The sequence below is a fragment of the Neolamprologus brichardi genome, chromosome 9 (genome assembly GCF_056152115.1).
Source record: "Neolamprologus brichardi isolate AB-2024 chromosome 9, ASM5615211v1, whole genome shotgun sequence".
Taxonomy (NCBI): domain Eukaryota; kingdom Metazoa; phylum Chordata; class Actinopteri; order Cichliformes; family Cichlidae; genus Neolamprologus; species Neolamprologus brichardi.
The window spans coordinates 6,040,507-6,065,482 of NC_142112.1; the positions used below are offsets into that span (position 1 = coordinate 6,040,507).

At 41.0% G+C, this 24,976-nt stretch overlaps 2 protein-coding genes across 4 annotated transcripts in view; both read left to right on the forward strand.

The window, feature by feature from the left end:
- l3mbtl4 (L3MBTL histone methyl-lysine binding protein 4) overlaps window positions 1–13,551 on the forward strand; it is a 31,385-nt gene extending 17,834 nt beyond the window's left edge. Inside the window, exons 13-18 of the mRNA XM_087845844.1 lie at window positions 1,895–2,023; window positions 2,254–2,331; window positions 9,465–9,547; window positions 10,775–10,935; window positions 11,078–11,140; window positions 11,229–13,551. Coding sequence (XP_087701970.1) covers window positions 1,895–2,023; window positions 2,254–2,331; window positions 9,465–9,547; window positions 10,775–10,935; window positions 11,078–11,140; window positions 11,229–11,411 — 697 coding nt within the window. The 3' untranslated portion in view covers window positions 11,412–13,551. The remainder of the gene's footprint in view (window positions 1–1,894; window positions 2,024–2,253; window positions 2,332–9,464; window positions 9,548–10,774; window positions 10,936–11,077; window positions 11,141–11,228) is intronic.
- Window positions 13,552–17,499: 3,948 nt separating this feature from the next.
- Window positions 17,500–24,394, forward strand: LOC102787893 (uncharacterized). Of its 3 annotated transcripts, none has more exons than XM_035912125.2 (5): window positions 17,500–17,619; window positions 18,936–19,120; window positions 19,250–19,493; window positions 19,620–19,759; window positions 22,051–24,394. In XM_035912125.2, exons 2-5 carry the CDS (start codon window positions 19,017–19,019, stop codon window positions 23,198–23,200), a joined length of 1,638 nt encoding a protein of 545 aa, XP_035768018.2. In that variant the 5' UTR covers window positions 17,500–17,619; window positions 18,936–19,016; the 3' UTR covers window positions 23,201–24,394. The 3 variants fall into 3 exon arrangements, with proteins under 3 accessions (XP_035768018.2, XP_035768020.2, XP_035768019.2); XM_035912127.2 differs by having other exon boundaries at window positions 19,250–19,469; XM_035912126.2 differs by having other exon boundaries at window positions 19,253–19,493.
- The last annotated feature ends 582 nt before the right edge of the window (window positions 24,395–24,976 follow it).

The window sequence follows — 24,976 nt, forward strand, 5'->3', positions numbered from 1 at the left end:
ATCGGTTTTCAGCGTTATTTTGTTATCGTTTTTATCATTTACTCGGTTTTCCTGGGTCTTTTCACGTGTGTTATGAATAAATTTTTTTTTCGGTACCGGTACTAGTTTTATTTTGTTGTATTTATCCGCTACACCTTAAAGGCCGGTCTGTGAAAATATTGTCGGGCATAAACCGGTCTGTGGCGCAAAAAAGGTTGGAGACCGCTGTGTTACACAAAGAAATCACAAGTACCTTTCTCACCCACCCCACAGATCCCTGACCCAAAATTTGATAGATAATGATAGAATTCGTGCAATCAGACGGGAGTGTCGCAGAGCTGAATACAGGTCAAAGAAGGACAAGTTCCAGGTGTCAGTTCAAATCTTAAAAGACCATGACCATCTTTAACACTGCACTGCTTAAAAACTTTATCGAGAATTATTGCATCTGACTGTCATAACCCACGTAAGACCATTGACTCTGTTCCTAATGCCTCACAGTCTGTTTGGAAGCCTCGTCTTTTTTCATTGATAAATTTGCCAATTTTAGACCCACTGCTTTTCTCACTTTATTTCCTTCCTTTGGGATCCATTTTTAGAAAGCATACCTTTAACCCTTTAAAACCGGTCAGAGCGGGCACGCTCCGTTTTGCGTAACTACTTTTAAATCCCGGTAGCTCTGCAACCACGTAAGCTAGCGCAATAATTTTTTTTGCATATGAAACCGGAGAAGTTGTACTTACACCTTATGCCATCAGCTTGTCCTCGGTCACAGTTTCCTTCCACATATAGCTTTGCAAAAACTGCATAAAAAGCACTTGCAGCAACAAAAACACAATATTCCAGAAACACGCTTTGCCGATCTGATCAGCTGTTCATAACACTTCCTACGTTGGAATAGACGTCAGCGCGAACTTTGGCATGTCCGCCATGACCTGCCCGAAACCGGAAGTGACGTCATTTTCGTGGAAATGTAGTTTTTTACCATCAGGGCCTCATGAGCCTATACTGGTGTTTTTAAAAGTTATCTTTGACTTTATGACTTTCTGTGTCGTTTCTGGGATGCTTAGGACTCATATTGCACTGCTGGAAATAGTTTATTTTGATGCAGATGCTGCTTTTTTGCAAATTTGCACTATAATATTTATTTTCGTTTTTCCTGCAGTATATAAAAATTGGTGTATTTCAAAAATAAAACTATGAAGACACTCAAACTAAATTTCCTGTGGTTGGAAATTATTTTGTGCAACTTTTTTGTATTTACAGTTTTGAGGGATAAGCCTCTTAAATTTCTCTAACTAGAAATATATGTTAAAAAAACAAAAACAATTCTCAATTTTTTTGTAGTTTATTGCACTTTTTTGCAATTTATGTAATTACTATGCACTTAATGCAGACATATCATTAAGATTTAGGCTGTAATGGTTGTATTGATGTATAGCAACTTGAAATGCTCCCAAAAATGGCTCCACAGCATGTAAAAATATAATATAAGCTCTGGCGGACTTGGTTCTATGGTAGGTCTTAAAGGGTTAAGGAGAAGGATCTCAATTAAACCACTTATTGAATGTCTTGCTGAAAATTAAAGCTCAGATAGCCCTAAACTGTTTACATTTGAATGAAAAGAAGACTGAAATGTTGGGTTTTAGACCCAGCAGCTACTGCGACAGTAATACATGTGTCAGTTGGATTACTGTAACACACTTTTGTGTTGGACTTAGCCAGTTCTGTCACGCCTCCAGCTTGTTCAAAATACTGCATACCTGCCTATGACTAAATACAGAGGAGTCATATTTCTGTAATGCTTGTGCTTGCTGACTTGTTTCTGTTGATGGTGATTCGTGTTTGCTTGGTTGTAATTTCTCGGTGTTTGTGTTTCTCTTTTGTTAAATGTTTGTCTGACTCTGTCACCTAGTGCCTTTGGCTGTCCATATTCTGACATTAACATGCGTAAGGAGATGGTGCTTCCTGATAGGCTGGGCGGAGAACGAGTCATAACCCTCATACCTGTCACCGTGCGCCAGCATGACAACCAGTCAGACAGGTAACTGTAGAAAGTGCTTTTATTGTGGATCTTGTACTGTTAAATCTGAGAATAGAGCTTCTCCAAGCATGTAAACAAACATAGAATGGGAAATGACGTCTACAGTAAGAGGATCTCTGTTATTTCTATTATTCCAGAAGAATAACAGCTGGTCATTATTTTGTCCTGCAAATAATTCTGAAAAAACAAGTGGTGTTTACATGGTGTCTGTTTCTCTCTGTGTTAAACAGCACGAGCTTTCAGAAGGCAGAACCCAGAGACGAGGAGCTGCTGGTTCCTCTTGGCAAGAGAAGAAGGCTGACAGACAGGTGAGAGCGAGAAGATGAGGCAAGATGCTGTTTGCCTGTTAAGTGTTTGTAACAAAAGTGGCCCTAAAATTAGCCCGTAATCAGGGACGTTACTCAGACATATCTCTATCTCCTACTGCCTGTCGCACTCTGTCACCTAACTGAGTGTGGCAAGGCTCATCAGATTTATTATTATTATTATTATTATTGAGTGTGCCAGTAATTGTGTGTGTGATATAACTGATGCACACAGCTATTTGTCAGGTTTATAATTATTGAATTTGCCAGTGCAGTAGCATTGAGACACACTGTTTATTATTCGTCAGATTTATTATAGTTTTGACACAGTTTCTCTTCACATCTTTGTTTTTCCTCGCACATCTGTCCTGCAGGATGGTCCACGATTGGCTATCATGATGGAATAATGTTTTGCCCACCAGGGTAGCAAGTTGGTCACGTGACTGAAAACTATGAATAGCACTGAGACACACTATATATTATTCGTCAGATTTCTTATTCTCATCATTAACTGTGCTAATGGAATAGCATCGAGCCACACAATTATAAATCAGGTTTATTAGACTATTCAGCCCCTATTTCCAGCTGTCTCTTTATCTGGCTTTTAAAATTTTCCACAGATGAGTCTGTGCACTCACAAAATCAGGGAGGCACACAGACACTCATCACTACGTGATAATGAAATTTATGTCACTCTAACCTGAGTGGACCCTAGCAGGGTTGCAGACATAGAAAGTATAATCCCAGTCTTATGATTAATACAAAGAGCCAGATTACCTAAATGAGGCGAAATAGCATGTGAGTACATTCCCCAAATAGCACTGGTGTGAGTAGTTTTATGGGTGATTTACAAAAGTTTGAGTTGGACATGCCCAATCTCACAAGAACCTTGTAATCTAGTGCTATTTCACAAACCAATAGATGATGTTTAATTGCAGGTAATTTATTAAAAGGACAGGTGCAGTTTGTTACATTGTAGTCAGAAGAGCATGTACATGAATAAAGGTTATACATGTGGACATTAAATGTAGGCCTACGGTGACAGTTTTGTTGGATTTGTTTAGTGAAAAAAGTGAATTTGAGAGATTTCATGAGGGAGTTGTGCGTGTGTACATTTGTGATCTATATATTATATGTTGTCATAATGCATGCAGCTGAATTTGTGTAGGCCCGCAAATAAAAAATGTAGTGCAGCTCATGAGTGTAGAAACCTCACTTTCTTGTGGGGTTCCACAGGGGTCCATTCTTGGCCCAGATTTATATGCTCCCAATGGGCTCAATAAAAAGAATTCTCATGTCATTGTTATGCAGACGACTCACAGATTTACCTGCCACTGAAATCTAAATCTGTGTGTCCTCTGAAGGTTTTATTAGATTGTTTGAAAGATGTTAAGGCATGGATGACTTTAAACTCTCTTAATTTAAATGAACAAAAAACAGAGGTCATTGCGTTTGGTCCCTGTGACCACTACGACTTTGAAATTTATAAAAAAAAAGAAGAAAACCTTTTGCAAGGAACCTAGGAGTGATTTTTGACACGAATTATAATAATAATAAACTTTATTTATAAAGCACACTTAAAAACCAAGGGTATACCAAGGTGCTTAACAAGTAGCATAGAGAATAAAAGAAAGGTAAATAGAAGTAGGACCAAAGCAAGTACTAGGTATGCAAGCAGATCACTATCACAGATACATAGGAGAAGCAGCAGATACATATCAAACAAAGAATTAAAATAAGCATAAAAGTACATAATGTGAAATCATAAGTGAAATGTTAACTAGAAGGAAAGGCAAGATTGAATAAGTGGGTCTTTAGTCGTGATTTAAACAGTGCAATAGAATCAGAGGCGCGGAGAGCGAGGGGGAGGTACTGGGGCAGCCAGAGCAAACGCACGGTCACCCCAAGACTTCAGCCAAGATCTAGGTTGTGTCAGAAGTAGTTGAGTAGCAGATCTAAGTGTTCTAGCAAGAGTATGTGGCCTAAGAAGTTCACTAAGATAACTCGGCGCTAATTTATTAATGGTTTTGAACATGAGCAGTAATATTTTAAATTGAATACGGTACTTAATGGGCAGCCAGTGCAAGCCAGCTAGAACAGGAGTAATAGAGCAGAATTTCCTGGTACCAGTCAGGAGGCGGGCCGCCGCATTTTAGACTGTTTGCAGTCTAAGGAGGAGAGAAGACCGAAGTACAGGGAATTGCAATAATCCAACCTGGAGGTCACAAAAGCGTGAATAAGCTTCTCCAGGTCCTCATGTGGAACATAATGCCTAGCCTTAGAGATATGGCGCAGTTGGTGGAAGCTAGATCTCGGTACAGCAGACAGGGTATCGAGTTTGAGCGAGCTATCCAGCAATACACCTAACTGACATAGTCAAAAGAAGAGCTAGCAAAGGGACCCAAAGCTGCACGAAGTTGGACACGAGGGATATTACTGTCGAACACGATGATCTCAGTCTTCTTATTGTTTAAGAATTACTCAGGAACCATTCTTTGACCTCACGCATGCATTCTCGAAAGTAATGCAGAGACACAACAAGGTCATCAGTAAGTTCAAAATAGATCTGTATGTAATCGGCGTAACAGTGAAAGGTGATATTGTATAGGGCTGGGCCATATTATACCGTTCACGGTAATACCGGTACAATGTTAGGCAACAATAAGAAAATGAAATATCGCGATAGAATATGGGTAAAACGCGCATGTGCAGTGCCTTTGTTTTCATACGCACATGGCCGATTGTTGAGTGAAACGGATGAACCAGAATTGGTTTGTAAAAATGGTGCAAGTTCAGTGATGTGGAACTGGTTTGGTGTTTGTCCGTCAGATACACAACAAAGCACATTTTTTTGTAGAACATGCAAGCGGCCGTCGTTATTGCCGTATTTGTCGGACTAAGGTGCTCGTAAATCTGGGAGTAATCTGGGTCCTAAACTCCGTCTGATTCAGGTCCCAAAGTCAAACGAACACTCTAGCATCACTGAGAGTTAAAAACTGTCTAAATTCTTTCATCTTTAATAAAACGATCAGCATTGCTGCTTTACCAGGTGTAACTATGAAGTATAACACCCAGGCATCCATGAAAACAGAATTTATTACATTTAACGGAGTTAGAAGTTAGCAGGAAGCTAGCGGAAGTTAGCTCGCTAGTTTCGCTAGTTACCTAAGCATGATATAGCATGTTTTGACTGAGAGATTTCTGAAAACATTCAAACGTACAGCTCTGCTATCACTTCCAACATAAATGAAGACAGGAAACTAAACAGCAGTGACGTTTGTAGGATTACTGAAGTTGGGCTAGGTGGTATGTTATGATGTGCTACGTGATCGCTAGCGATACAGCTATGTTAGCATAACATAAACAGTGAAGCTGGAGGATTTAAGCTAACACTTAAAAGTTAACGTGAGGGTTCCTGATGGTTAGGGACAAATGCAATCGCATGGCAGGATGCTGTAAACGGACCAAACTTCAGTCAGGAGAACAACTGAGTTAATCAATCCACAATACGAGGTTAGTCATTAATATACTGCAACAACATGGGAAGAATAAAGTTTGATTTATCTGACTGTTTTGCTTAATGTGCCTTATAATCCGGTGCACCTTATGGTCCGAAAAATACATATTTGACTTTTTTATTTGGCACAAAGCAGTTTAATGTTGCAAAGCACCTCTTTTTAACTTCAATGGATATTATACATGGTTATGCTCAGGATATGTCAGCCCATTTCTACTGGAGATGCCTTTTGGTTAAACTTTCAGCAAGGAATTTGCATTTGCACTGTTAAATTTTTATATAGCTTTAATGCATATAAAAAACAGCTGCTTGTTTAAGTTAAAATAAATGGATGGGTTTTTTTTGCGCTAGTAAAGTTGTGGAGTTGTATTTTGTCTCGCATCAATTATATCGTCAGTTATATCGTTATTGCAAATTTTCAAATATTTTTGGCCATATTGCCCTGCTCTAATAATGTATTTTCAAAGATTGCACCTAAAGGGAGCAAATACAATGAAAAAGAATAGGGCCTAAAACTGATCCTTGAGGCACACTGCAACAGGCCAGTGCAGAGGAAGAGAAAAAGGACCTGCCAGCGAGGTATGATTTAAACCAGTCAAGGGCAGTGCCTCTAATAACCACAGTGTGCTCAAGTCTTAATAATAAGATGTTATGGTTCACCATATCAAAAGCCGAAGAGAGGTCCAATAAAACTGGGACCATAGAGTGTCCAGTATCAGTAATTACAAGACTATCATTAAGAACTCTAACTGTTTATCAATGGTTGATAAACAGATCAATGCTGTAATCAAAACCAGTTTCTTTCATCTCCGGCTACTAACAAAAGTGAAGCCATTCCTCTGTTCCAGAGACTTTGAGAGAGCTATTCGACTTTTGTAATAGTCTTTACTCAGGTGTTAGTCTGTCATCAGTTATCTAACTTCAGCTGGTCCAAAAGGCTTCAGGCTTCAGGGTTATTGGCACATGCAAGCCAGACCACACATCCCCCATACTAGGATCCTTACACTGGCTGCCAGTTAGTTTTCAAATTGATTTTAAGATTTATTTTTGTTTTTAAGGTATTGCACAGGTTAGCATCCTCATACCTTTCTGATCTTTTGAACTGGTACAGTCCTGCAAGATCATTGAGGTCTGCAGATCAAATGCTCCAATGCCAGATTAAAGCACAGAGGAGATCGAGCCTTTGCTGTGACTGCCCCTTCACATCAGGACCTCCCCATTAGACACTTTCAAATCCTGTCTGAAAACCCACTTTTATTACTTCGCGTTTAAATCAGAATGACTTTTTACTACTTTTATTTGTCTTATTTCTTACTCAAATCTTCCTATTTTATGCTAGTTTTTAAAATGTTGTCATGTCTTCCTATGCTTTTTTCTCTTTTGATTATTTGAAATGTACAGCACTTTGGTCAACAGTTATTTTAAATGTGCTATATAAATGAAATTGACTTTGACTTTGAAAATGGTGTGCACTGCCCATGGTCCTGAAATTATGACAATTTTTGCTATACATTATAGAATTTATTAACAAAACCAAACGGCACCTTCAATCTGTCGAATCAATTCCAAACATCAAAAGGAAAAATGTGCTGCTGTTCACACATCCCGGCCTGATGTCCACCAAGGCCTGATTACTTTCAGGATAGGTTCCTGTCTCCCCCCTGGTTTGTCCCTTCTTTAAGTACTTCACATCAGCCTCTTTAACAGTAACATTTTGGCCACAAAGGCTACAGTAAAAAACACCAAAAATGGAAGCTTTGAAGAAGCTTTGTTTACGCTGGAATTCCATGACTCCTTTTAGCTGGAAATTCCAGGTCATCTCTGGATTCACTGAGCAAATTTAGGATTAGGTGGCTTCGTACGCTGTGTGTTTTTATCACATCTACATCTACAATTGTCACATGGTGTTCTCTCCGCGGTGCTACCTCTGCACATCAATAACTGCCACCATTCTAAAGATGCCATACTGCTTCTTTTATGAGTACTACTTTACAAACAGGAAGTGTTTAAATGTGTTGACCTTTCAAAATAAAATTCAATATATAGAATAACATACAAATTCAGCTTTCTAATTATTTTAGCATACATATAATTATTTCAACAAGTAATATGTGACTTTCAAAATAAAAGCTCAACAATATTACAGTTAATTATCAGGGTTCATGAAAGTTCATGATATTTTTTTCTCTACAAATTATTGCCCTATGGCTGCCTCATTGACTTGGTTTATGGCTATTGCTGTGTAAACAGGATGGCTGTAAATACTTTGGCCTTTTAAAACAATTTTGAGATTTCAAGCCTGAGTCACCTCTTTTTAGCTGGCTTTATTTGGGTTGTTTCAAAGTACCCACATTATGCTGCCAATACTTCTTCCAACCTCCAGAAAGGAATCCTTTGCTCCTGTTGGCTACTGATGATGCACTGGCATAATAAAATTTCTTCAGGAACTTTCTCATTTTCAGAATAAAGTTCATATTTTGCAGTGTGTGTGGGTGATAGTTGAGTAGATGTTATATAAGATAGATTATATAACCTAAAACCACACTTGACCACATTCAAACAGTAAGGCTGGACCACTGTTATTCGTTATTATCAGGATGTCTTTAAAACTCACTGAAAAGCCTTCAGCTAATCCAAAATGCTGCAGCAAGAGTCCTGACAGGGACTAGAAAGAGAGCAGATTTCTCCTGTTTTGGCTTCCCTTCATTGGCTTCCTGTTAAATTCAGAACTGACTTCAAAATCCTGCTCTTCACATACAAGGTCTTAAATAATCAGGCCCCATCTTATCTTAATGACCTTATAGTACCATATCACCCTATTAGAGCACTTCGCTCTCGCTCTGCAGGCCTACTTGTTGTTCCTAGAGTATTTAAAAGTAGAATGGGAGGCAGAGCCTTCAGTTTTCAGGCCCCTCTTCTGTGGAACCAGCTTCCAGTTTGGGTTCAGGAGACAGACACTATCTCTACCTTTAAGATTAGACTTAAAACTTTCCATTTTTGTAAAGCATATAGTTAGGGCTGGACCAGGTGACCCTGAATCCTCCCTTAGTTATGCTGCAATAGGTCTAGGGTGATGGTGGATTCCCATGATGCACTGGGTGTTTCTTCTTCAGTGACCTTTCTCACTTACTATGTGTTAATAGACCTCTCTGCATTGAATCATACTTCCCTTCCCTGAGCCTGGTTCTGCTGGAGGTTTCTTCCTGTTAAAAGGGAGTTTTTCCTTCCCACTGTCACCAAAGTGCTTGCTCATATTGGCTCATATGATTGTTGGGTTTTTCTCTGTATGTATTATTGTAGGGTCTACCTTAGAGTATAAAACACCTTGAGGTGACTCTTGTTGTGATTTGGCGCTGTATAAATAAGACTGAATTGAATTGAAGGTTTCCATCACTTTAGATGACTTAGAATAATTGGCTTAATAAGTTCTGTCTTGAGAACAGGGTGAGATCCCACAGTGAGTAAAACCTGTTCAAATACACAAGTGATTCTGAATATTTAAGTTTAATATAGACTCACAGTAGAGTGAAAATACAGTGGACTCACAGTAGAATGCTGTTTTATTTTCTTTGTTTTTTTCCACTCATAATGGTTGTCTTGTATTCTACTTTATGGCTAGAACCACCCGAATGCCCCAGCCAACCACATTCCTTCGTGTGAAACAGGAAGAGGAGGAGCCTCGTCTCAGAGTCCTCAGCCCAGGTACTAGGTTGGGAGAGAGGGGAGGGTGGTGGTGGAGAGTTGCTCCTTCACTGTTCACTGTTCTGCATTATACTGCAGAATTCATCAAACCGCTGACGTCAGGTTTCAGAGAGACAACAGCAGCTAAACTACTGAATACAAACACAGATGTTCATGTTTGAAGTGCTGTATGCAGAAACATACTACAGACATCAGCAGTTTAAAGTGTAGCAGCACTCTGACATGTTCTGCAGTGTATCAATTTCTCCCTACACCCACAGTTGATCTACCCCTAAAATTAGCCTCATATTATTATTATTATTATTATTATTATTATTATTATTATTATTATTATTATTATTATAATCAATCTTCAAATGAGCCTGAAATTAGATTAAAATCAGCCGAAGCCTGTATAAAATGCAATCTGTCATTGATAATACCTGATTTTTATGTGTTGAACTTCTTCAGGTCAGGGTCAGTTAGCACACAGCTTCAGATGCATCAGCCCCTCTTTTTGAATGGGAGTTTACATATGAGACAGAAAGCAGACACATATGTTTCAGAAATAAAGGTGAGGTGTGACATGTCTGCAGCTGCAGCATCACACGATGTGTTCCAGCTGTTTTGTGGCATAAAAAAAGGTGAAACTACAACGCTGCTGTTTGTGATGGTGGAAACGGTCACTGACATATAAACTCATCCACACTCTGGAAACAACATTGCTCTCTTCACTGTTTCCATGGAAACAGCAGGCAGATAAGGTGGCTGTTTCTATGGAAACATTTCACCATGGTAGCTGCAGTTTTAGTTGTTCTCTGTGTGCTTAATCCTGTAAAGGACATCCGAGTCTTTCCAATTACCAATCGGCTGATTGATCAGGATCACGTGATGCCCATCTTAGTGCTTAGTGGTGAGACCTGCTGACTCTCCACATATTAAATAAGTTCATATTTGGTATGTGGCAGGTCTCTGCGGGGTTTCTGCTGGTCTCTCAGTGTCTTACTGTGAAAAACAGTGTTTGTGGATGACATCACACCACATTAACGTTTCATATTGTAAATCAATGTTGCTGTTCACTCCCCTGTTGGTTGAATAGAAATCTCTATATTTGGGTTTAAAATTGTTCTCACTGTTATTGGTTGTGTTTGTTTATGAAGCCACTGCTGTTTGGTACTAAGGTGTTGTCATTTTTGTTGTTGAGGTTTTGCCATGTGGTTGTCATTGACTGGTGTTTCTGACCTCTAGAATCCAGTCTGCAGGCCGCCCTCCACCAGTCTGTCTTCCTCTCAGCCATGTCAGCACAGCCCAGCCGCGACCTGTCACTATGCTGGGAGCAACACCGCAAATTGTTGCCAGGTGTCGCAGGAGTCCACGCTGAGACTGTCCAACACTGGAGCGTCCAACAGGTCAGAGAGCAAAAGAGATGCTGCAGCTGTGTAGTTCACTAATTGACGTGGTGATAGTAAATAAGAGTGCTCATTCGATTTATTTGTATTAACGTACATTGTCTGTATGACAAATGGATTTTTTTCTCTCTTTCCCTCTAAGGTGTCAGATTTCATAGAGTCTCTCCCCGGCTGTGAGGAACAGGCCAAACAGTTCAGAGACGAGGTGAGATGACCGGACGAGATGATCTGGTGGTGTAGAGCTAATGACGTGACAGTGGCAATGATCTGATCTGTTCCTGCTTCTGTTCTAGCAAATTGATGGACGGGCCTTCCTCCTGCTCACCCAGCGGGACATCATCCGGATTATGTCAATCAAACTCGGTCCTGCCCTCAAGATCTACAATTCCATCCTGATGTTCAAACACGCTGAGGACAGAAGCCGATCACATGCTAAGGATAGGAGCCAATCACATGTTGAGCATACCAATACTTGACATTTGCAGCTCGTAACTGACCAAATCCAAACCTGATAGACCCCATTACCATGGCATCTACCCCTTATTCTCTGATCCGGACGAGCCGTGTTTTCCATCCTGTTGTCACCTGAATTCGTTTGACGTTACAGTGACCTTTCTGTTGGCAGGTCCTGTGACGTCATTTCGACATTCAGTTACTGTCATCATTATCACTTCATGTGAAAACAACCAACCGTCACTTAGGGAAACTGCCCTTTGGATGGGGCACAGCTTTATTCAGGTGAACTAAAAACTGGAGGCAAAGCTTTAAGTGGGACTTACAACTTGTATGATCAGCAGTGGCAGGTCTGCCAGGAAACATGGCTGTGCTCAGTTGATTGTCTGAGATGTTCAAAAAAAAAAATCTGCATCAAAACATCTTGAGATAGATTTTTTGTTATTTTATCTGTAAATCAGTCCTGGGAAGTAGTTTCACCGTTATCTGATCCAAGTTGCTTTATTTGATCATATTTACTTGTAATGTTAAGATATCAGGGAAAAAAATCAAAACACACATGTCAAATTAAAAAAGGCGCCTTCAGAACATTAAACAGACTACTACTCAGAGTCAAGTCCTTTTATTTGTCCTAATGCAAACTTAAGTTATCAACAGATTTTTATTGTAAGAAAAGAGTTCTGTGAACAAAAAATGTTGCACTGATTTTAGTAAAGCAGTGGTTCCACGAAAGAGAGTTAAAAACATGACAGAAATTATTCCTCACATGAAGAAAAGAAAAATTCAGACATTTATTTTCAATTCAATTCAATTCAATTTTATTTATATAGCGCCAAATCACAACAAAAGTCGCCTCAAGGCGCTTCATAGATACAGAGAAAAACCCAACAATCATATGACCCCCTATGAGCAGCACTTTGGCGACAGTGGGAAGGAAAAACTCCCTTTTAACAGGAAGAAACCTCCGGCAGAACCAGGCTCAGGGAGGGGCGGGGCCATCTGATTTGTTCTCACTGATCTGATTTATTTGAAACATTCACAACTGCATTTCGGTCTCACAGTGACAAAAGTCCGGTTTACTGAAAAGGTTTCCATAATTAACACGAGTCTCATCATTGTGTTGAGTGTGTAAAAATCAAAACCTGTAATTCCTAGAAAATCTTAAACATCATTACAGTGTTATGAGAAAACTCTCCTAATTACAGAATCGCATTAGAATTTCAAAAAAGAGAAAAATGAACCTTCTAAAATAGTTTTACACAAAATACATCAAATACATCATCAAACGTCCCAAAATTACATAAACTTGTAAAACAGATGAACAGATATTATTCATGGAGATGTTTGCATAGGTCTCCAAAACTGGGTAAGTTGCATCTGCGTGCACACGTAGCCCTGGAGACCAAAGGTCCGTGTCCATTTGATTTTGGGGTGAACTTTATTAGACTTCTTCTCGACTTAGCAGTGTCTTGATGAGATGCAACGCCATGCTGAGACAAAACCGTTGTCTTCTGTCATGTCAATGTTTCAGTTTTCATTCAGGCCTCATCAGTCACCAGATTCCTACCATGATCACAGTACTATGTGCTCTCTCCTCATTACATTACTAATCTTGTTAACTTCTAACATCATCCTGCCACCTCTGCTGGGATCTGTCAGGTTGTGGAAATGTGTAATTGGCTGCGTCTCTTAAACAATCAATAAAATAACTGTTCAATAACTCTGAATTTTCAGAAGAAATTTTTTAACTTTGGAATAATTGCAAAGTCTATATTTATAATTTTATTCTCTCGTGTTACAGTCTGTTTTGTTATCTACCGTGTTTGTATAGAGTTTTATTTTAGAGTAACCATAGATCTATAGATTTGTACTTCAGTTCGTCTCGCTTCTCTCTGACCTCTTCTCCTCCGTGATGGCGCAGCAGGGGCAGGAGCTGAGCTGTAGACCTTAACTCAGATCAGCATATCCTGGCCTGCAGTGGTCTGTTGCACACTTTGAGTTTGCAAATTCTAGTTTACACAACAGCTTTCCTCAGGTTTTCACTGTAACAGGTCCAGGCGGGTATTTTCATGTTTCCAACAGTGGGCTGATATTAGGGCCTTTGTCTAACTTCTCTTTGCTGTTTGTCAGTATTTGTTGAGACCAATAAAGCTTCTGATCTGGTCTGTGTGCTGTGATCTCTCATTTGCACAAGGAAGAACCCATAAAGTATATATTTCAGCAAGTTGCGTTTTCGTCATCTTTCACTGATTGACTATGTAGGAGTAGAGCTCCTTAAATCCTGTATCCAGCAAGAACAGGAAAACACTAGGCTTCCAAAAGACATTTTTCTTCAAGATCATGTGTGATACAATTTTCCCATTATACCAAATATCAAAGGTGCTTTATTGGATTGAGATCTGGTTACTATGGAGATCAGGAATTGATTTGAGGTTTGTGATATGATGCATTATCTTCTGACAGCTGGAGGGATGGGCATGGTCAGCAATGGTACCCAAGTAGGCTGTGATGTTTAAACTGTGCCCGACGTGTGGTTCATGCTTTCATATTTATGCCAAATTCTGTTCCGACCAATATCGCAGCAGGAATCAAGACTCTTCAGACCAGCCAATGTTTTTATGTGTTATAGACAGTGTGTGTGATGTGTGCCTCTCTGCACACACTATCATAAATACGCATAACTAAAGAAAAATACAATGTATAGTGTAAGAAAGAAGAGGTTAATAAGATCAAGATCAATCAAAAAAATGATAAAATATGAATAACTGTGGGTTTATTGTATCATTAGTTATATGACTGCAGCTCTGATTTACTTTTAACCAATTTCTGACCTTTTCATCAAAAGTTGGGAAAAGCAGCGTGGCAAATCTCACGGGCATTATAACCCATTTTATTTACATAAATCACTTCGACAGTCCCATCAAAGCGTGCTACATCGAAATTTTCTATTTTTTGGATCATTCTCTGCCAACCTTGATGGTTGTTTAGGAAACTCTCTGTAACACTGATGAAGCGCTAATGAATTAATACAGGCTACGTATTGAGTGAAATATTATGGTCATTATTAATCATACAGTCTATCTGAAATTTTAAAGTTAGAGGTTCCAAGACAAATACTTACTTGGCAGACTTAAAAAGAATAGCCAAATTATCTGGGAGGGATTATGCAGAAGTCCTCAGTGAGGGGATGACCCAGATACGCCGGTCCCTTGCAGAGCTTGACCCAGAGACTCCAGTGGTTGCAAAACCAGAACCAGAAGATTCAAAACCTCCCAATTCAGTCTTTCCTCCTTCACTACCAGCCTCTCTTCCATCTAAGTCCCTAAGCATTTTGTGTTGTGTGTATTTATTAATTACTGCCCATCAGCTCCAGTAGCATTCCTAAATCTTCTGATTAATAATGACCATAATATTTCACTCAGTACCTAGCCTGTATTAATTCATTAGCGCTTCATCAGTGTTACATCTCAGTAGATCAGTAAATACTCATACAAGCGTCTGTGAAGGTTCTCAGTCATCCAGGTCATCATAGTCTAAGGAGCTGGGAAAGAAAAGCGTCTGGACTTCTTTAAGTTTCCTTGAAGACGTTTCACCTCTAATCCGAGAAGCTTCTTCAGTTTTAAGAGCAATTGGTGGAGAGTCCCAGATTTTAATCCCTATGGTAGTGTCCCCAAGAGGGTCATGGACCCCCTTAGTGATCCTCTACCTAATCACACGAGAGAAGGTGTGAAAAGGTCACAATCAGCCAAGGCTTCGGGTGAAACCTGGCCCCACCCTATCATGTGATTTCCTGAGGTCAAATGGCCCAGGATGTGAGTGGGCGTTAAGGCGTCAGGGATGGGATCTCAAAACTGGATTATAGATGGCAGACCGTTGGTGTCGTAAGCCACCGCCTCTGTTCAAAGATGGTTGCTCACAGTGGACATAGATGGGGGTCCGTGAAGTCTGTGGTTACTGCAGCAGTAACCACAGACTTCATAGGCAATTTGTTATATATACAGTAAATATGGGTGTAGCCATAATGACATCGTTTGTGTGCTACAAACATAGAGGCATAGAGGAAGGTAGAGCAAGACAAAGAGAGGGGAAAATACCGAATGTCGAGCAGGATGGGCCAGATTAATAATAACCAGCATTCAAAATAGAGAATCGTAAATCATAAATCCAACCCCCAAAACCTCTGTCCCATCTATCAGAACTAAAAAGGCTTTATGAAGAAGAGAGTATCCAGCCCTCGTGTTAAAAGTTGGAGGTATGTTCTAACCATAAACCACTCTGAAAGTCTGTGCCATACCCTCTCTGACCTCTTCTCCTCTGTGTAGGTGCAGAAGGAGCAAGAACTGAGCTGTGAACTCAGGCCAGTGTATTCTTGGCCTTTTTTTGCAAATTCTAGTTTACTTGACAGCTTTCCTAAGATTTAACACTATAACAGGTCCAGGTGGGTATTTTCATGTTTCCAGCAGTGGGCTGATGTTAATGCCACTACTGTATGTAGCTGTAGGTTCAGATACATGGATATATTTGCTGTATGTTATAGTTTGACCGTGATAAAAACAAATCAAATGTTACGAGTTTGCTTCCTGGGTTCCCATTCTTTGTTGTGGTCATTTTTGATTCTTTAAAACCTTAATGTGTTCAGGTGCCACATCATTTGAAATCAAAATAATACAGAATAATTTGTATGTCCACCATGTGCTTGTATGGGGTGTGCTCCTATTGAGACGGCAGATGGTGCCCTGTGCGATCTCCTCTCAGATCTGCAGGGCATCACTGCACTCCTGGACAGTCTGAGGCACAACCTGACAACGTCAGCTGAAACATAATGTCCCAGAGGTCAGGAGAGTATAAGAGCCAGTCAGCAGTATCAATTTCTTCATCCTCCTAACTGCCTTCATACTCTCAGCCCACAAGGCTAGGCATTGTCGTACACCAGGAGGAACCGAGACCCACTTGGCCAGTGTAGGGTCTCACAATGGGTCCAAGTATTCCCTCTTGATACACAGTGGGACTCAGGGTGCCAATACCTAGCCTGTGGGTGGCTCCATGGCTTCTCCAGACTCTTACAAGTCTGCAACATGTGCTCTAGGTGAACCTGCCCTTATGTGTGAAAAGCACAGGGTGCCAGATGTGGGCCTGTCAATTCTGCCAATCAGCCTCCACAGTACCCTCATGAATCTGTTTCTGATTTTTTGTTCAGAGGTCATCTTGCAGCTCTGGCAGTACTTGTCCTTTTCCTCCTTGCACAAAAAGCAGATACTGGTTTAGTTGATGGGTTAAGGCCCATGTACGGTCCAGTCCAGCTCTCCCAGAACTGCCCGTCTCCTGCAATCTCCTCTTGAGAGCGTGCTAGGAGACACAGCAAGTCTTCTGGCAATGGCACGTATTGATGTGCCACCCTGGAGGAGTTGGATGAACTTCCACCTTTGTAGGGTCCACATATCGCCTCGTGTTACCAGTAGAGACACTGGCCTTAGCCAAATGCAAAACTAGTGGAAACTTGTTGCCCCTCTAGTGCACCTTTGATGCCAAACATCAAAGGTGCTAAAACTGATGAAAAAGTGTTCCTTTACTTTCTTTAAAAAAAAGTAGTGTAATTTAAGAACGTCATTTCCTCTTGACAGAGAACATCTGAAGCAGAGACAGACTCTCATCAAGAACCAATGACCATAAAAATACCCAACAGAAAACAAACCATGGTTTGTGCTGAAGCAATGAGACTCTAGTAGTGTAATATTATCAGCACATAAGGATCATTTATTGTAACAAATAATTTAAGTACTGATTTGAATTTGCTAAAATCTTTGTATAAAGTACATAAACATACACATGCATTCATCCAGACACAGCAACATATGTTGTTATTGTAATAACTGTATAAAGTTATACAATTATAATTGGCTGTGATGATATTTAATCAAGTTTTGTGCCATGAACGACTGAATTACAGCAGCAGGAGAGAGAGTGAGCGAGAGACAAAGGGAGAGCAGTGGCACACTGGCACTCGTTTCTCTGGTGCTCTCTCGCTCGCTCTCACTGTGCCTGTCTTACCCGGTGCCTTTCGTTCTTTGGGGGAGGAGATTCAACGACTCTTAGCATCACTGCAGAAACAGAGAGAGGGCGGAGCAGAGGGAGAGAGAGAAAAGAGCCGGAGAGATGATAGCAGGAGGCGATGAGAGAGATTTAGAGACTGCAGCAGCACGAAGCGCAGGAGAACCGACAGCAGCGGTGTCTGTGAGAACAAACACACCTTACGCTTTATTTTATGTGTATCTAAGTGTTTGCACAGTGTTTCCGATCAGTACTTATCTGTGTCGGTTTTGCTCTCATGACTGATTTATGTGAACTAACCAACCCTGATCAGTACTGACAGGTAGTGCTCAATTGATATTCAACACCAGTGATCAATACTGTAGGGCTATGCTGTGTGTGAGTTCTCCTTTTGTGTATATGTGTGTTTTGTTATTGATTAGTAACAAGCAGTGATTCGTTAAGGCTTGAGCAGTGTGATCAGATCAGTCAGAATATTAAATCATATGTATCAGTGTTATATTTACTGATTGATTATTGATTTGTATTTTTGAAGTGGTGACTGATTTGCTGCAGTAGTGATCATATGTCACAGTAGTAGTGATTACAAAGAACAGTGTTCCTGATTTTTACCTTCAACAATAGATTCATTTATTAAGAACAAATTGTTACTGATTGGTGTTGAACAGTACTGATTTGATAGCTCTCATCAGTAGGTATCATTCATATTGATCTGTATCATTATTAGACAGTAACATGTACCAGCCAGTATTTGCCTTCAGTATTAGTATGGCTGGGTGTAGGAGTCAGAATTTGGAGAGTCAATCACACGGTGTAAAGGTTCTGCTATGGAGCAGCGGTGCATGCTGGGAGGTGTAGTTCCTGCACTCTTAAATAAAACATTGAACAGGCAAATGGGTTTAATATCCATCACGTGTCTGTCACTACGAGAATATTAGTGGTGAAAACTCATTTAAGAATACCAAACTTTGTGCTGTTTGCTGAGTTTCAGAATCGATTGTGCACAGATGAACAGAACTGATATTAAACTAGTTAATGTCTGGATGCATTCTCAATCATCCAGGAAAATAAATCTCCAAAAGTTGATTCTGTTCATCTGGACGTAGCGTTTTCTGGGAGAAACGTTTCGTCACTCATCCAAGTGACTTCTTCAGTCTCAGCTGACTGCAGGTTTCAATCTTATAAACAGTACATTTGCATAATGACTGAAACCAGCCCACTGAAGGAACAATGGGCTGTGAGGTCAGTTCCTTAATTATAATTATGCAAATTCTCATGACCATTGATCAACAACCACTGACCAAAACCCACTGATCAAAGAACACTGATCAATGGCCATGAGTACCATTCAAAAATTGGTCCACCCCAAGGATCCCAGAAAACGCTACGTCCAGATGAACAGAATTAAACTAGTTAATGTCTGCCCCTCCAAACAACACAGGCAGCGTGTGATATCATAACACATCTCTTTATCTGACACTCTGTGTCTCTCTGACAAGAACTTGGTGTGACACAGTCCAGCTGAGATAGAGGTCAGCGGGGCTTAACCTGCTGGGCCACCATCTGATTGGTGGGTGGTGATGATCGCAACAGGTGGATTGCTGAGAATCAACGCACGCCGACAGGACTCGCTATCCAGACCACATAAACCACACGCACAGAAGAAGAAGAAGAAGAAGAAGAGGTAATGCACACTCACAAATAGACACGCATTCAGAGGTGATGTAACCTGGCTGCGTGTGTTTTTTGACACACCTGGGGGTTAGTGATACGATGACGCAATTAACCAGTGTCCCCGCCTCCCAAACCCTAGCAGGAGCGAGGTAGTGGTGGTAAAGGGGAAGCTGAAGTTGTGTTCAGTCTCGGGTCTCGTGGCTGCACTTGGCATTCTGGTTCTGGTTGTGGGTGTGGTCATGGCAGCTCTGGGCTATTGGCCTCGTGATGGATTGTTCTTCAGCTCTCAGCCACAGGAGGGCACCGCCATGGCTTCTGTCTCCTCAGACACCCCAACAACTGCACCTGCTGATGCCCAAGTGAGACACTACACCACTGACACTGTGTGTATTTTACTGGGCAAAGCTGGTTTTCATATTTTGACTGTTGTAATGCAGTCGTTTTTCACATTTTGTCATGAAGTGTTTCTTATCTTAAGCCAAGTTGAACATCTGTCTGACTGTTTCCAGCGACAAGTGAGAGAAGGTGTACTGCAATCAGATGACGTGCGGGATAATGGAGGAAGCGATGATGGTTTTAACCAGACAGAAACCATAAATGGGACGACCAGACATCTTTCACAAGGTTTTCTACAGGACTTTCTGGACAGGTAAACAAACTAGCCTGTCTGCTTTAGCCGAGGCTGCTAGAACAGCTGTAAAGGCCCTTTGGGAAGTTCTGGACTTGCAGGGGAAATATCTCTTCATATTGTGGATGAGATAGCAGGGTAACATTCATACCATGTCACTGCAATCAGTTAGACTCTATTACACAGTTCAAGTCACAGCTCAAAACCCACTTGTTCACATTATGGATTGTAAATCCTACCGTGGTTTTAATTAATGTTGTTGTTGATTTTGTGCTGTAAGGTGACCATAGATGCTTTAAAAGGAAACAACAAATAAAAATTATTATTTTTATTATTAGTGGTTAACAGAGAGGTTCTTTTTTGAAGGCTGTTTTGCCTCTAAAAGTTCTTGGGTGATTCTAAAAGGGTTTTAACAGGACTTTACGTGGTTCTACACGTCTTTGAGGAGGTGACATAGAGATGCCTGTTATAATCTCGTCAGAGTCTCCGTAGGAAATTGAAATTGCTTTGAAAGAAGTTTAGTTCCTACTCTAAAGCCCTGTGCAAATATGGAAGAATTCACTGCCTCACGACCAGTGTTGGGGAGTAACAGAATACATGTACCGCCGTTACGTATTTAAAATACAAAATATGAGTAACTGTATTCCGTTACAGTTACCGTTTAAAAAGGTGGTATTTAGAATACAGTTACTTTGTTGAAATAAATGGATTACACGGCGGTACTTCCCTGTTTCATATTGTGGCGGGTCAGGACTGTTTGGGTTTTGTTTGACAGCTACGTTCTGTTGTTCCAGGTGGCAGCGTTACGGTTGCCATGGCTACAGGGTGACCGCTCTCTCTCTGTGTATTTCCTGGGTGAGAGAGGCCTTTTTGTTGTTGTTGTGCTAAGCTAACAGGCAGAATGCTACAGGTATAGCTCTAAAGAATGTAGCATCATGGGCAGTGTAGTCCGTGCTGCAGGGAGAATGGACTGCCATACCCGTTATGTGTCTGTGAGCGAGGGAGGCAGAAAAAGGAAAAGTACGAGCTGTCATCGAGCAAAAACGGGAGCTGGAAGCATGTAAATATAATAATAACCACTGCAGCCAAGAACAGAGCCTGACGAGCCCAGTTGTAAGTAAGCTATTAAGACTCGACTGTACACCGTGTTCGTGTTTTCCTCCAAAAACAATAAGCTCCGTTGGAGCAGCCTTTCAACGCCTCTCTCTGTCTCTCGCTAGCAAAGTTGACCCAGACAACAAAGTAAAGCTAGTTTTCGGCTACGAGCCCGACACAGAACCCGACTTATTATCCAGAGGTCCCTTTACTACGGTTCAGAGCCGCGGACCTTCAGTAACAGTAATAAATCACAGCAATAGTACATTCATGTAGTTGTAAACAGCATGATAATATATTAAGTAAACTTAAGTATTCAGAATACGTTACTCTCATTGAGTAACGTAACAGAATACGTTACAGAATACATTTTGGGGCATGTATTCTGTAATCTGTAGTGGAATACATTTTTAAAAGTAACCTTCCCAACACTGCTCACGCCTGCTTTGCATATAGAGAAGATGTGGCCCCAAACCTTTAAATTCAGGTGTTGTCAGTCCCAATGGCACAAGTATTGAAAATCAAGCACGCAGCAATCTTCTTTGTGAAAAAAGGGGACATTGTTTCCGAAATTCACTGGATTCGAGCATAGTATTGTAAGAAGATGAAACATTTCCAACAGGTCAGTTGGGGGAATTCCTTCAATACCTTCCGCCAACATATTCCACAATCAATGGCATTATTGCAAAGTGGAAGTGCTCAGGAACCACAAGCACCCAGCCACCGAGTGGCAGTCCACATGAAGTTACGTAATGCAAGTGCCAAGTGCTGTGGGGCATAGTTCATAGAGGTTGCCAATATTCTGTTGACTCAAATAACTGCAAAATTCCAAACTTCCTCAGCACAAAAACTGTGCTATAAGCTTCAAGGAATGGGTTTTCTGTAGATGTCCACATAGTGTATAGTCTGCTGTTATGTTCATACATTTCTTTAACATCCTCGATAGGTTTTTCATCCCCGCTCAATACTGTAATCAGTACTGCACACATGTCACCAATGGCTATTTCATTCATTATAAACATTTCATTGTGTTAGATCAATAGCTAATTTCTTCTTGTATGAATGCTTCTTGACTGTGCTGTAGGAGATTAAAGTTGATACTAGTGAGCTTTAGCAGACTATTTGGAATTTCTAAAACTCAGCATGGTCCTAAAAGTACTTCAGGGTGTTTAAGTAGCTCTCCTAAGGATTGGTCTGTTTTCTGATTGTCTCTTCAGGTATTTGTACTCTGATAGACTGAAGGTCTTTGGCCCACTCATCATGGGGATTGGCATTTTCCTCTTCATCTGTGCCAATGCTGTTCTGCATGAAAACCGTGACAAGAAGACAAAAGTCATAAACCTGAGGGACATTTATTCCACGGTCATTGACCTCCACAGCCTCCGGAAACCCAACACTTCCTCCTGCTCAGCCAATCCCCCCAACAGCATCGTTAACTATATCCAATCAAAAAGCCTGGAGGCCAAACCCAGGGCATACCCTGACTCCCTGATAAACAGAAAGGGGGGAGGAGAAGGTGTGGGAGACAGTGGGGTGGGAGGGGGGCTGTTAACCATGCAACCTGGCAGCAGTAAAGGAGCAGGGGAAGGTTGGGGCAATGATGGAGGAGGACACGCGGTCTTCAGTATATACCAGGAACAAACAGATGCTCCTCCTCCCTCTTCCTCGCAGAGACTTTCCCTCCCCCAAAGTTTTAGCCCCACCCACCCCTCCACCTGCTGGACCACAAAGAACATGCTAAGCTCTTTCACCTTACCTCTGCGCCGCCCAAAACCCCCTGCGCTGCAGAGAAGGCACTCGGCTCGAGCCAGGACCAACCAGGGCTGGAAAGGAGAAGAGGACCAGCAGAGGAGGGACAGAGGAGACGACAAACCAGGGGAGGAGGGTTATGGATGCCCCTCACCTCCTCAGCGCTACTCTAGTCCCCCCCTAAATAGACCCCTTCAGGATTCAATAACAGCTTCTTGCAGCTCCTCCGGCCTCTACAAGGAAGCACCGGAAGGCTCCCAGGCCCTGCTCCTCCTCTCCTCTTCCTCCCTCACCCCCTCCCACCTGTCCCCCTCCTCATTTTCATCCACACCACTGCCGCCCTGCAGGAGGCACAGCCTGTCGACCAGCATCATCATCACAGGTTATAGCAAATTAAAACACAGAGACAACGATTCATGTTCCCCATCATCACACAAAGTGATATCACAGGGCAGGCATCAAATGTCAGAGGAAGTGAAATCACAAAGAAAGTACTCTAACAAGGAGAAGCTGAGGATGATCTCACAGAAATATTCTGGTCTGACGCAGAAGAAAGACCAATCAGGACTTGACTCGCAGACTGACAGCACAACTCAGTATATGAGCGAGAAACATTAGGGCCACATTCAAGGACTGTGTAAACACTGATTGTGTGAAGACGTCGAAATGTTGCGCGAATGTGGCTCTGCTGGTTTCTGAATTAGCAATAAGGAGTCTTCCAGAGAAGCAACAGCACAATGTTCAAGAACCTGCTGTTTAGCTGTGTTGATCAGCTCTCTAAACTCTCACTGGAAAAGTTTGTATTGAATCTTTTGCCGGCAGAGTATGTGCAACAAAATGTTTCTGTGTTAATGTGGTAGCTCTCAAATAAGGGGATATTAGCCATCATCTGGAAAATGTGTGGAATGACTTTCAATGTACGGTATTCTGGGTTCCAAATGAAAAAGTGCAGACTCATCCATCACTTTAGTCTCCTGCATTAGTACATGACCACATAACTACAGAAGAGCACTGTATCCACCAAAGTGTTTGTGCCTCAGCCTTTTCATGCTGGTTATTATTATGGATGCCCAGGTAATGATATCCTGAGGAATCTGAAGTCAAGCTGAATGTAAGTGTTTTGTGTATGAGGTTCGATGTTATTTCCAGAAGACCTGTATTATTTTTATTTTTGTGAATGCAGTGCACTTCTGTAAAATAGCTTCAGTTTTTGTCAGTATTATGGAAAATTGCTTGAAGTAAAAAATGTACAGGTAACACATACCTGTTGTTCATATAAGCTACTCACTGTAACGAGGATTTCACATTTTGTTCCTACGACCTTTGCTGTGAGTTAGTTTTGACTGCATATCAAAATGAATCAGGATAAGTCAGCATTAAGCAATCTCACTACAAAACCTTAATTTAAATTGTTGGGAGGATGCCCAATGTCTTTAGTTATTTCTATTAGTTTATCATTTGCACCCTGGAATACGTGTAAGCTGGGTTCATTACTTTCTATCAAGTGTACATGTTAACCTAAAAAGAAATGTACTCACTTTTTCCAGTTGTTGTTGACTTGCCGAGACGAAGCATGACTTCTTAGATTTGACTGATTCTAAACTACAAAGTTGTAGCTTCATGGAGTCTTCCACTGAAAATCTAACCTACTTAACTTAAGTTTAATCTAAGCACAATATCACTGAAAATAAAGCACATTATGTTAAACCTTTTTCATCTTTGAATGTATTTATTGCTATTTTTTTTTAAACTTGGGATTACCAGTCATGTGTGTTGTTCAGCAGGTAGAACCAAAGACAATGAGCCCCAGATTTTCCAGCTCTGGTCTGTCAACATGTTGGTGTTTGCCAGTTCAAAATAAAACAACTAAAGTTGTTTCATTTCTCTGTTTGGATTTTTTTATTTTTGTTAAGGACAAATAACTGTAAAAACTAAGATATTGTTCTGGATATGATGCATATTTTTTAGCCATTTAGCTCTAGTATAGTTGTCTGTGAAGGTTCTCAGTCATCCAGGTCATTGTAGTCAAAGGAGCTTGCAAAGAAAAGCGTCTGGACTTCTTTAAGTTGCTTGAAGACGTTTCACCTCTCATCCGAGAAGCTTCTTCAGGTCTAAGGTCAAATGGTGGGGAGTCCTAGATTTAAACCTAGTGGGAGTGTCCCCCCACAGAGGGACAAAAGGACCCCCTGATGATCCTCTAATCGCCTGAGCCAAGGTGTGAAACTGGGTGTGGGTCCCAATCGAAACCCTGGCTGATTGGGACCCACACCCAGTTTCAAATAGAAATTAACTATACTAGTTAATTTCTATTTACAGAGGACTAGATGCAAGGTCTCCTTTCTGCACATCCACCTCAACTGCAGCCAATTTCTCCACAATGTGAAGTGGAATAGA